The 13,736-nt window shown below is 35.8% G+C and overlaps 2 protein-coding genes across 10 annotated transcripts in view; one reads left to right on the top strand and one right to left on the bottom strand.

Annotated features, from left to right (window-relative positions):
• LOC136852026 (uncharacterized) overlaps nucleotides 1–13,736 on the bottom strand; it is a 180,310-nt gene that overhangs the window by 49,821 nt on the left and 116,753 nt on the right. The window lies entirely within an intron of this gene.
• pck (Claudin superfamily protein pickel) overlaps nucleotides 12,191–13,736 on the top strand; it is a 37,617-nt gene continuing 36,071 nt past the window's right edge. The window contains exon 1 of one of the 9 annotated variants that reach the window (XM_067126461.1): nucleotides 12,191–12,595. In XM_067126461.1, coding sequence (XP_066982562.1) covers nucleotides 12,496–12,595 — 100 coding nt within the window. In that variant the 5' untranslated portion in view covers nucleotides 12,191–12,495. Of the gene's footprint in view, nucleotides 12,596–12,631; nucleotides 13,128–13,736 lie in introns of those variants that run through there. The other 8 variants (XM_067126437.1, XM_067126441.1, XM_067126425.1 and 5 more) reach the window with 8 other exon arrangements.

Genomic DNA, 13,736 nt, shown 5'->3' with positions numbered 1-13,736 from the left:
AGAAAGTAAACTTTGAATTTTTAATAGGGTATATTTTCATACCATTGTGATCATGAAATAAACTTTTATTATATTTTAGTTTTTTTTATTTTACCCTGTATATAAATAACTAAATTAGATATCCTATCGGAAGAGTTGCTGTACAGGATATCAGTAAGATACAGTCAACAATATTTATTTGCTGCCATTGAGTTAGCAATACTGTTTATTTGCTGCCATTGTGTTAGCATGATTTTATTAACATAATATATTAACCTTGAAAAAACATGTATTCACGTGGTGCATGAAAGTGCAGATAGCACAAACCTGCTGATTGGAAACTGCATGGCATTATTGCGGTGGTGTAATCTTTGAATCCTACTCCCCACCTCTCTCCTCTCTCTCTCTCTCTCTCTCTCTCTCTCTCTCTCTCTCTCTCTCAGAATCAAAACCATCCTCTTATGTGAATTGCACTGTCTACGACCCTAACTTCATTATCATTCTCTCTTCCGACATTTGATTTTTCGCTTAACACTTGACTCATAAGAATGATCCTTCTTCTTTCGTTCAAGTTCAGAATGCTGTATCACGCAAGAAACGTGCAAAAGTGTGAATCTCAGATTTCGAGAATAATTACCACTATTACTTCCAGGACATTATCAAAAGATATGTAATAACGTTAACTACTGGATTAAACATTTGATAAAAAAACCCCATATCATTATTAAAACTTCGACTTATAATGTGGTTGTTGTTTTATAACAACAGTAACACAGGTTCGTAAGATGGTTTGAGGTTCGGTCATTTTAGACCAAAATATAGAACTAACGATGATGATGTAATAAGGTGGTTGAGAACCGAGGTTAGAGAGAGTAGAAACGGTTTCCATGTGAGGAACTCATTATCATAGATTTATCAATATCTTTCACTTCTTCAGAGAATTAAGTAGAAATACAATAACTCTACAAAGATAGCTACCAAGGTTCCGTCGTAATTTATTTGATTGTGTCAGCATTTGAAAAATAACAGACTACTAGACAGATAGAAAGTTCTAGGCCAAGGTGCAGTCCTTTAACGAAAAAGTCCGTTTAGTGTTTTTGATGGACCAAAAACCTTATTAAAGTCGACGCCAGGCAGGGGCGTTCCTAGACATTTTGGGGCCCGGGGGGGCAGAGTCCCATTTGGGGCCACTCTTATGGGGTGGGAGGCTAGCGAAGCGAGCCAAAGCAGCTGGGGGGGTCCGGAGGGAAAATTTTTAGAATATGAGCAATTGTTGGATCATTTTAAAGGCACTTGTAAATGCAAATTTCAGAAATTTAGCTTGTCCTGTCATAGCAACAATGGTTAAATTTCGCAATCTGGGCCCCCACCTCACTTTGGGGGCCGGGGGGGGGGAGCAATTCCAAACAGCCCACCCCCTCAGGGAACGCCACGATCTACGATCTAGAGAGAACACGTTAAGCACAATTCACGTTAGCAAACGCTTGACGGGATGACAAGCAGGTAAAACTTACATGTGTCCTATAATATGAACTAGATAAAGATGCTTAAGACATTGTTTGCGTTATATATATATATATATATATATATATATATATATATATATATATATATATATATATATATATATGCATATAATGTATGTATGTATGTATATGTGTGTGTGAGTGCACGCAGATGTACCACAGGGTTGAAATGAAATTCTGGTATTTCTATGACATGTTCAAGAGGAAGGACACAAAATGGTAGAAATTTACACAATATATGCCAGTGACAATACAAACGAACATGTAGCTGGCTAAAAAAAAAATATACCTGGTAAGTTGTAGCCGGCAAGTAGAAAAGAGAGGAGGAGCAATAAACTCATTATAGTCTGAGGAAGCTTTCCATCTACAGTAGGCCTACAAACCTTGCTTTTCTATGCGGACTTGCTAAAGCCTTTGCTGTAGGCCCATGACAAACTATCTTTCTTAAAATCTATAATTTTTAAGTTTCTTTTGAGGTAAATGGATGGAATTTATACATTCCTTGAATGGTGTTCATACTTTCGCGTTAACATGCTTATTATCTTTACAACCAACAAAGAGAATGTCTCGCTCTTAAGTAGAGTAGGACACCCGTGTCATGAGAAAAACCGGTATGTGAGACAAACACTGTGGTCAGTGGCCAATCTGTACCATTCACAGCCAACAAAAGCAAAAGTATATGTTCTCTCTCTCTCTCTCTCTCTCTCTCTCTCTCTCTCTCTCTCTCTCTCTCTCTCTCTCTCTGGAAAAGTGGATCTGTTCCTTCTCACTGTGAAATTTTATTTCACATCATCGACGAAATGAGCAGTAGGCTAATCTCCTGATGCCAACTGTAAGGAGAAACAAAGACCTGTTTAAAAGCAATCAACATCGATAACTGGCTGTGCAATAAAAAAAAAATTCTTTCCGTGACCAAAAACGGCCGTAATGGGAAAAGGTCACGACCTCAATATCCAAAACGGACACCATCTCTCGTTATGTTACGATGGTATAGAAGGGCATCACTAAGAAATGATGAGTGAATAAACAACTTGAAAAAAATGTTTTTGAGACGTAAAAAATTTTCCTTTGCAGGCGCCAAGTGTGATGCTGCATTATGGTGGCGATAGCAAAAGGTTAAAGTTAAGTAAACCTTAGTTTAACCAGACCTAGGAGAGCTGGCCCGAAGGATAGACTTATTTTACGTGGCTAAGAACCAATTGATTACTTAGCAACGGGACCTACTGTACAGCTTATTGTGGAATCCGAACCATATTATACCGAGAAATGAATAATTTCTATCACCAAAAAAAATTCCTCTAATTCTTCATTAGACGGCCGGAGACTCGAACTCGGGCCTAGCATAAGGTACCTGATCCAGATGTCCCAGTCATGTCTTTAAGAAAGAAAGAGTCTAAAGAAATAGTCTGATTTTCCTTAGAAGAATGGTAATATAGACGACTGCAAGAATTGAAGGAGTATGACTCACTTTGGCATACATGAGGTAAATGGTTTGGTTTGACTGAAAACTTTAGACAGAAAACAGGACTAAATGGAGAAGGGGAGTGTAGGTTTAGGCAGGTATATGGACCAGGCATTTCTGGGACAATCGTCCAATAATTTGAGAGTAGATCAAAACAAACAAGCTGTAGCGATGTAAGCGATCCGAAAACAAAATTATACTGAGAGCTTGTAAAGATGCAACGTGAAGGGTTTGACGGTGTTTGGTGTAGAAGGTAATCTGTCAAGAGCAATTATTACTTTTCAGGGTGAAAGTGAAAATTTAGCCGAAGTGTGCAGATGGAGGAGTGTTTGGCGTAAGGTAGAAGTGGGATTCAAACAGGCATGTTAAGGTCTGCCTAAATTTTTAAGTTCCTAGTTGGACGATTCAAACAGGCCCGATTTGAGTTAGCGAAGAATTAGAGGAATCTATTTTGGAAATGGTATAATGCTGTTCCGGATTCCAAATTTTTACCCATTGGGTAAAATAAGTCTAATCCTTCAGGCCAGCCCTGAGAGCTGGGTGGTCTGGTTAAACTTAGGGTGGAGGACGACAGCTATAGAAACAAGTTTTCTGTATGTACAAAATGAGGTGAGTGGCGTAGTGAGCAATGGCTGGGGCGGAGAGGGAGTGCAACAAGCTGCTGATGAACCCTCAGTGATGGGATGGAAAATGGCTGATGATTTAAGTTTTCTGCACAGGGATCCACATTTGTCTCACCAGTTAAAGAGTGAATGGCAGTGATTAATCTCAAATTTTTCTTTAAGCCACTTCCATTAGGAAAACAGTTATTACTGACGCTTATGTGTGTGTGTATATATGTATATATATATATATATATATATATATATATATATATATATATATATATATATATATATATATATATATATATATATATACACATGTATATGTATAGATAACACACACATATATATATATATATATATACAAATATATATATATATATAATATATATGTGTGTGTGTGTGTGTGTGTGTGTGTGTGTGTGAAGAAACACTGGAGTGGAGTGCTGTGAGGCCTTTTGACTGTCGTCCTTTACTTAGCAGACTGAAGAATTATAAAGATAAGTTTACAAAGAAAGCTCATATAAATGAAAGATGGGGGATTACAAAGGAAAAATATGTACCTGGAATCCAACCCAATTGAAAAATTAGTAGAACTGCCAAAACAGGGTTAAATATTTAAAAGGTTTTACAAAGGATTAGGATCAACTGTTCAGAAGCAGGGAGAGGGAAATTAAAAGATTATACAGGGAGGTGACTGACCACCAAAAAATTTTATAGTAGTACAACTCAATAAACAATAAACAATAACAATATTTGCAAGATGAACATTTTTAAAATTAAATTACATTAAACATATGAATACAGAAAATATATATAAGGTAACTAATTTGTAATTAAGTCAGTGATTTTATCTTTCAGGTCATTCTTGAACATTTTTCTAATACAGGGGTCCAAATAATACATGCCAGGGCTAAGGTTAAAACTACAGCTGGAAGTAAGCTGTATAATAACGGATTCTGGCAATCACTGAACTTTCAATCCAATTTATCCTGTGGGGGTTTTCTCTTAAATGAATGCATGTAGTATTGGATGTTTGTCCAGTTTGGACTGAATACTTATGTTGCTTAATACATACATCTAAATCTTTGCTAGATTGGCCAATATAAAAAAAGGGGCAGTCCAGGCATGGAATTTTATATATTACCAGACATGGAATTTTATATATTATGTTGTTGTTTTCTTTAGGGCTATTTTTTTAGTAACATTCCTTTTAGTGTGTTATTATAGGAAAAAACGAGGTTGACATTAAAAGATTTTAACAACATGTATTCAGTCAAAACTGGAGAAACATCCAATGTTATATTCATTCATTTAAGCAAAAACTCTCACAGGATAAACTGGACTGAAAGTTCAGTGATTGCCAGATCCAAAGATTCTCTTCAAGAAATCTTTTGGAATCCACTATTATACAACTTACTTCCAGCTGTAATTTTAACCTTAGCCCTGGCATGTATTGTTTGGGCCCCTGTATTAGAAAAATGTTCACGAATGACCTGAAAGATAAAATCACTGACTTAATTACAAATTAGTTACCTTATATATATTTTCTATGTATTCATATGTTTAATATAATTTTTTTATTTTCAAAATGTTCATCTTGCAAAAATTGTTATTGTTTACAAAAAAAGAGAATTATTGAGTTGTATTTTTGTACAATTTTTTTGGTGGTCAGTCACCTCCTTGTATAATCTTTTAATTGTCCTGTCCTTGCTTCTGAATGGTTGATCCTAATCCTTTGTAAAACCTCTTAAATATTTAACCCTGTCTTGGCAGTTCTACTAATTCTTCAATTGTGTTGGATTCCAGGTACATATTTTTTCTTTGTAATTCCCATCTGTCATTTATATGAGCTTTCTTTGTAAACTTATTTTTATATTTCTTCAGTCTGCTAAGCAAAGGACGACAGTCAAAAGGCGTCGCAGCACTTGTGTTTCTCTTTCCTTTGTGGATTTTGTCTTTATTTATATATTCATCACGTTCCATATTTTCGTAATTCAGTTATACATATACACACACACATATATATATATATATATATATATATATATATATATATATATATATATATATATATATATACATATATATATATAGATATATTTTGTAATGAGGTAAACCTTGCACACACCATCTCATCCTCAAAGAAGTAAAGTAAGATACAATTATAAGAATATTTTACATTCCTTCAAAATAAGGTTCATTGTTTTAATTTCAACTGTAAAGGCTAACAGTGGGTAAAATTTGCCGATATTGGCTCCTCTCACCACTACTCCTTTTGGGTGAGCTCTTAATCCCTTTTTCTTGTCCAAATGACTGCCCAAAGACCTTGAATTCAGGTGCTGTTCTAGATGCTAATCCCACCTGAGGCAAGCAAAGCCGGCAGAGGAGAAAAGTAAAAAGAGAAAGCAACTGACCCATGTGACCGGCGCCATCTTGAACACCTGGGCCAGATGACCCCACGTCCCATGTGCATGACCCTTGTGGAAAATGTGGTTACAGCGCCATCTACACGGAGCAGGATTTTATTCCCCCAACACTATAAAAGGTCATCACATGGGCACATCATTCTTAGAAGATGTTGGAACTTACCCAAGACACTTCTGTCCTCCCTTGCTCCCCTGAGCTGCCCTTTGCTGTCCCACGTGGCTGTTTAGAGCTAAGTTACTTTTGTAGTGAATCCCTTTAACACTACCCTCCATCGCTGGCGCCCCCAAAGACAAGGAATCTGACTCCCGATGAAGGTAATGTACCAGAGTCAAGGTTCTTATGTCAGTCATGTCCCTGTCCATCTTTTGCTGTTTTCCTTTTCCTTTCATAGTGCAATATACCTACAACGAGACCTGTAATGCTTTTGTTTTGCGTTGTTTCCATTTATGAACAAGTGAAGTGAAGTGTAACATAATTGTTTAAAATCAGAGTTGTTGGGATCGAGTCCTTTCTAAGCAGCACCTGTGCAATTCCTCGATTCCCTGATCAAAGCGCCTCACTGCAGCTAAGTAACCACGTGTGTTCTCAATTGCAGATAGGAGTTAGCCTGCTGTGGATCTGTTTATCATCTTGTATGCGCAGTGGCATAACCACTGTTCCTCTCCCCCTGCAGTGCCCTTTGAAGCAGGCCCCTTTGAGTTTCTCCAGAATTATTCATTTGTTTGTTAACCTTATTATACAACAGGACTCTGTTTACCAGTCTTTTAATTTACACTTTCCATTCTTCTGATATAAGTGTTTTGCAAATGTAAACATAATTAAGTGAACCTAAGTGTTTACCTGATAACTTCCTCCCTTGAAGAAGACCTTAAGCCGAAATCTTTGCATATGGTTTTCCGTGAACCCATTATTCGAGTCAGATTTCACCTTCCCAAGGGAAGTTATTGTAGCCTTCAGCTTAGAAAAAATTTAAGTAAGCCTTAGTTTAACCAGACCACTGAGCTGATTAACAGCTCTCCTAGGGCTGGCCCGAAGGATTAGACTTATTTAACATGGCTATGAACCAACTGGTTACCTAGCAACGGGACCTACAGCTTATTGTGGAATCCGAACCACATTATAGCGAGAAATGAATTTCTATCACCAGAAATAAATTCCTCTAATTCTTCATTGGCCAGCCAACTGCTGGCTGGGAACTCTACCGACTCGTCCAATGCTTCAGCTTTGAACCATATCAATATATACATACATATATATATATATATATATATATATATATATATATATATATATATATATATATATATATGTGTGTGTGTGTGTGTGTGTGTGTGTGTGTGTGTGTGTGTGCTATATATACAGGTATGTACATATATTTACCGCACCAGAAGCAGCGTGGGTAGCAAGAGACATCAACCTCCAGATAAATATTTATTGCGCTGTAGTCATCATCTTAAAAAAAGACGTTTCAAACATCACCTTGTTCGTTTCAGTCTTAAAAACATATAAAGTGACAAAATATTAGTGACGATTATACATGTTGTATAATATATTCACAATACAAATCGAAATTTTCTTAAAAACACAAACACAAATAATATGAATCTTCAAAGGGAAGAGTCCACATTCAAAGCTTCCTTTTGAAAAATGTTTTGTATATGTATAATCATTAGTAATGTTTTGTCATATGTTTTTAGGATTTGAAAATGAACAAAGTTATGCTTGAAACGTTGTTTTCAAGATGATGATTGAGCTCAAAAAATTGTAAATTACATGTTTTTACACACACACAAACATATATATATATATATATATATATATATATATATATATATATATATATATATATATATAATATAAACATATATAAATATATATATATATATATATATATATATATATATATTATATATATACATATATATTATTTTCCTATCAGGTGTGGCTCCAAGAAAGGAAAGGACAAAGATATATATATATATATATATATATATATATATATATATATATATATATATTTATATATATATATATATATATATATATATATATATATATACATATATATATTTATTTATTTATATCTTTGTTCTCTCTCCTTTCTTGGGGGCCACACCCTGATAGGGAAAATTAATATATATATACGTATATGTATATAAACATATATACATATATATATATATACATGTATATATATATATATATATATATATATACATATATATATATATATATATATATATATATATATACATGTATGTATGTATGTATAATTTTCCCTATCAGGGTGTGTCTCCCAAGAAAGGAAAGGACAAAGATCAACTCCACATTCATAGTTAAAACTGATAAATCGAGGATGAACCCCTTTCGTAAAGAGCTTCAACGAACAACTCCCCCACCCGCCCCCGCCCACACCAAACAGCCACTGACCTTTGCAAGCTCTCTGTCGCTCACTGGGTGTTGAGAGCTTTCCTTGCCAATACCTCATTAACTCATTTACCCAACCCTTTTCAGGTCTCCCTCTTCTTCCTCAAAACAAACACTCCCGAACTGTATATATTCTTTTCGCCAACCTGTTATCAACAACTTCCACCTTTCTTTCATTTGCTTTCAGCATCTACACTTCATTTCCATAGAGAGGATTTGGCTCAACAATCCCGTCATACATTCGAATTTTGGCTTCTTTCTCTCCACTCAGCCTTGTGCATACATCCTGCTTCCTCTTTTGCCTCCTCCACTTGTGGTTCACCTTTTCTCTCGTCGTACCGACAACCGAGATATTAACTGCCAAATAGTTACAAGAATATGCAGCTTTCTTCTCTCACCGTCCGAAATAACATTCACGTGCCGTCTCCCTGGTTCCCATTCACATTCATGATCTTACTCTTGCTCACGTTTTCTCCTAACTTTCACCTCTTGCAAACGCTTCCAAACTCTTTCACGAATCTCTATAGTTTTTATTCACCATACCCAATCAGTAGGGCATCATCTGCAAATATCAGTCATTACATATTCCATCCACGACTCATCTTCTTATCTCACAACTTAGCGTCTTCACCTGCTGTCCTTTCTCAGACTTTTCGCATCACCCCATTTATGGAAAATCAAAGGATATATTAGAATTTAGGAACTGGTCTGGTAATGGTACACATACTTCAAGCGTGAATGTGCATGTATATCCACTGAACTCATACAACATTCGGGAATTCAAGTCTTCATTTGCTGCAAAGTCTTTACAACACCAGCAATAATAAACAAAATCACATAAAGACCAACAGCAGTTTCTGTTAGTCGCAGCCTGAATTCAAGGGAGATTTGTCACTGAAGCGACAGCGATACTCCGTTGTGGAGTGCATACGACAGGAGGGGGAGGAGGAGGAGGAGGAGTAAGCGAGAAAGAGAAAGAGTAGGAGAGTAAGAAGAGGAACGAATGGGGAGGGAATTGGCAGGAAGAGATGGGAAGAAGAGAAGGAATATGGAGGAAGGAAAGAAGAAGATTAATATTAAGAATGAGATCAGAGGGGGTAAGAAACGAGAAGGCACGATACGAGAGTTTGCGGTGCACGAAAAGACTAGGAGCAGGAGCAGCAGCAACAAGACAGGTGCAGATGTGGACAAACAGAAGACGAAGAAGATAGCCGAGGGAGGAGACGAAAAGGAAAAGTAAGATAAAGAAGAGACAAAGATTTAAAAGAAATCAGGAGACACAGGCTTGACAGGTAAAGGAGAAACACTGCCGTTTTTACGCGAACGAGGAGGATCGAAAAAAACAAAACTGTCATCCCCGTTCCTGCGGTGGGCCAGTGAACCACATAATGATGTTTTCCCCAGAGGAAACTCTCAAGAGTTGTGGAGGTTTTCTGCAATGGCCGCCAAATATTTTAAACTAGAATTTTTAAATCTGATGAACAAGTCTCTCTTCATAAAATTATATTTATACCTTTTAAATTTCTATGTGTAAATGTGAATATATATATACATATACATATATATATATATATATATATATATATATATATATATATATATATATATATATATATATATATATATATATATACAAATTCATTCATAGTGTATGAAGCTATTTCTTCCACTGGGGGAAGGTTCAAAAGAGGAGATTCCTTATTTCCTAGCTTTCAAGCTTTCAGAGGCTAGTCTTCTACAAACCATACACACACACAGATATATATATAGTATATATATATATATATATACATATAGGGATGTAAACAATATGCAATATAAGCTCAAAATTTTACTCACTGACTGGTTTATCAACTTGGGTATACGACATCTTGTGTCTTTATTATAAATAAGCATTTGTTTGAAATCTCTCTCTCTCTCTCTCTCCATATATATATATATATATATATATATATATATATATATATATATATATATATATGTGTGTGTGTGTGTGATAGATAAATAGTTAGATAGATAGGCAGATAGATATTTCAAACAAATGCTTATTTTCGGCAATAAAGACATATGATGTTGTATAGCCAGGTTATAAACCAGTCAGTGAGTAAAATCTCCGAGCTCCTACTGTTTATTCTTTGCATCCTTATTGTTTCTGCCCTGGCTAATATTCGCAGATTCCTAAAAGGCAAAATCTAGAACAGTGGTTCTTAAACTTTTTGCCTAGCGGCCCCCTCTGCACTATGTATAGATCCCACGCCGCCATACCCCTCAAATTTTTGCCAGGTATAATCTATAAACAATATGTTGTCTATTTGTATACTATTATACTTATCATAACAATAAAAGACAATTTATAAACAAGATCTGAAATTAAAATTGACTTATAATTTGAATTTTTGGCATGTTTTGAGATAATAATTAGAAAATATATGGAAGCAGTGATAACGTTTTTGGCAATTTTGTAATTTAACATCACAAATTAAAAAAATAATAGGCACCATCTGGCAACTGCTTGCGCCCCCCTTGGAAGCTTCTGGTGCCCCCCTAGGGGGGAGCGCCCCCCAGTTTAAGAATAACTGATTTAGAACGTCTCGCTGCCACAACTGAAGAAATGATGCTGATTCAATGGTTATACAGAATTAGTGCTAACGGCCAGATATTTAACAGATATTCTTTCTATTTATCGATCTGTTCCTATCATCACTATGTTGCAATTTTTGTTAATATTTGTTTTAACATTCTTAAAATTGTATCTCTGAAAAAAGAAAATTCATCTGCCTAACATAACTTCTTTTAAACTATATATTTATTACAATGAGATTTAACATTAAAACGCCGTGAAGTCCCTTGCTTCTATTCTCTGTGGTTATGAGTTTTAACTCGAATCTATAGAATTAAAACACATATATACAGTATATATATATATATATATATATATATATATATATATATATATATATATATATATATATACATACATACATACATAGTATATAGATATTATGTATGTACGTATGTATGTAACGTATACTTCTGTGTATTGCCAGTGAATAATTTTAGAATTTCACCCGTGTTCCCATAAGTTTTGCTGGAGCCCGTAAACAAAATACACCGGTATTTAGTTACCGATATCCATCAATCAAAACCCCACGTTGGGTCTTGATAAGTATAATACAATGAGCCGTCGCCGAACCATGCACAAACGTATTTATATCGTTTAAGCCGAGAGATTACTTTTACCGGTGACTTGGCTTGGTGACCCTTTTTATATTATAAAAGCACCACTGTAATTATAACTCTGAATCCATGTTACTTGAGATGCAAGGGCTGCTTTTGTGCACGAGTGCATAATTATGTACTGTATATTAATAAACATGTACGAGTTTAAGACAAAATTCACACTAGGCACATGAGCATAATTTCGGCGCTATGTCAACTAATATCGTCACGATCAGAAAAAACTAGCATCGATAATCTATAAAGCCCTGCGTGGAGAAAAAGGCAAGTATGTTCGCTGGACATGAAGAATCGTGATATTGGGAACGCCCCCTGGTTGCTCCTTTCCCAATCCCATCCTCTTGTTTACAATTATTATTTATTAGCTTTTTACAAATATAAAATTTCCACAGACTTCCATTTATCAACGAAAACGTTACATATAATATATATTTAATGCTTTACAGATTATCAAGCTAACAATAAGAAACATGCTTTTGTTGTACCCTCTGTTTTGGTCATCTTGAAGCACGCTTGGCAACGCCGCATGGAAGTGTTACCTGTTGGTTATTCGATACCCATTGTATATCATACAATTTCCCTGACTTAGGTTTACATTTGCCTTCTTAACAGTTATAGATCTTAATTAACTTCTGATAAATATATCTAAAATAATTTCAAGTGAAAAATAAAGTGCATGAAAGCCATATAAGCTATAAGGGAAAGAACAAATGAATTTGTTTTTCTACATTGGCCACACACACGAACGCTCATCCTGAGGTGTGGTTGTGCGTCGCTCAAGAGTTGTGGTCGCTCCGACTAGTAGTCAGGGCTCATAAGTGAACGTAACATGGACGAAAAACGCTCCTGGAGGAGCTCTGTGGGCATTCTACAAAATGGGCAATCTTGGGAGTCTTTTCACAAGGAGATCAAACCGACACCGCCCTCATGTAAGTGGAATTCGTAGAAGCGGAAATTTGGAATGCGTCACACACCCCATCTCACCTGTGGCGGGGGGAGACGACACAGTTGTTTACAGATGAATGTTTTTGGGGGTTGAACCCCACCTGCTTACCTGAACCCCTATCACCTATCCTAGTTCATTTTGGGAAATTTTGGGGTTTCCAAATAAAATACTATATAGTGCCTCTTGTCAGTTTCTGTAAATATGAATGAATATCTGTGTTTATAATGAGTGATGATTGCGTTAATAATGACCCATCGGTGAACCGTTGGAAATTCGCTCCACCCAGCCAAGTCGACTTTATATCGTCGTCCGTCATGCAGTACAGACCGGATGAACCATCAGACGCCGATCGGTTCCCCACGATATACTTTATTTTGTGTAGATTCGATTGTAAACCTAGATTTTTTCCATTTTCCTTGTTCGAGAGAACCCTTAGAAGATGCTTGTGTTGAAATCTCCAGTGACGTAGATGTGCAGTGGGTTTTTCTGACTTGTTTTGTGATACGATAGATAAGGTGGTTGGTTGCTTTTGTGTTGTGTAGGAATTGTTTTTACGTGACAGCACCTAAACATATTCTGGGAACTTCTTGTTCTAGGAACGAAAATGAATCCACACAGGACTATTGGAGAATATGTGCAGAGCAATCAAATATCACTGACCCATACGTACTGGTATTTAGTAATCTGATTCATTAGGTTAGGTCTGTTTTGATTGCTACACACTAGTGAATACATTCTTTCATAGCCAGACATGCAACATCAGTAATATTTTCATTATCTAGTTCAGGTAAACATGTGCAATAGCCAAAAATTGGCAGCCATATTTCACAGTATTAGTGAGCCATATTTTACATTATTAGTGAGAAAGTCCACAAAAGTTAGTTTGCCCATGACCTGGCTTTGGGGCCATTAAAAAATTATGCAGCTTTTTATGGTAATTTTTAACCCCTCTCCCCCTTTGTAACACCTCATAACACATGGCCAGACTCCCCTAGAAAATTATGTAACATCAGTTAGTAGCCCCCTTAGTATGTTCCCATTTTTTAATGCAGTATACCTACTAAAGTCTAGCCTAATACCCAGAAATTATTACCTTTAGGTTTCTCCTAATACTTTTATGTTAT

This window comes from Macrobrachium rosenbergii, chromosome 3 (genome assembly GCF_040412425.1).
Source record: "Macrobrachium rosenbergii isolate ZJJX-2024 chromosome 3, ASM4041242v1, whole genome shotgun sequence".
Lineage (NCBI taxonomy): Eukaryota > Metazoa > Arthropoda > Malacostraca > Decapoda > Palaemonidae > Macrobrachium > Macrobrachium rosenbergii.
This window is presented reverse-complemented; position numbering and strand designations above follow the sequence as displayed.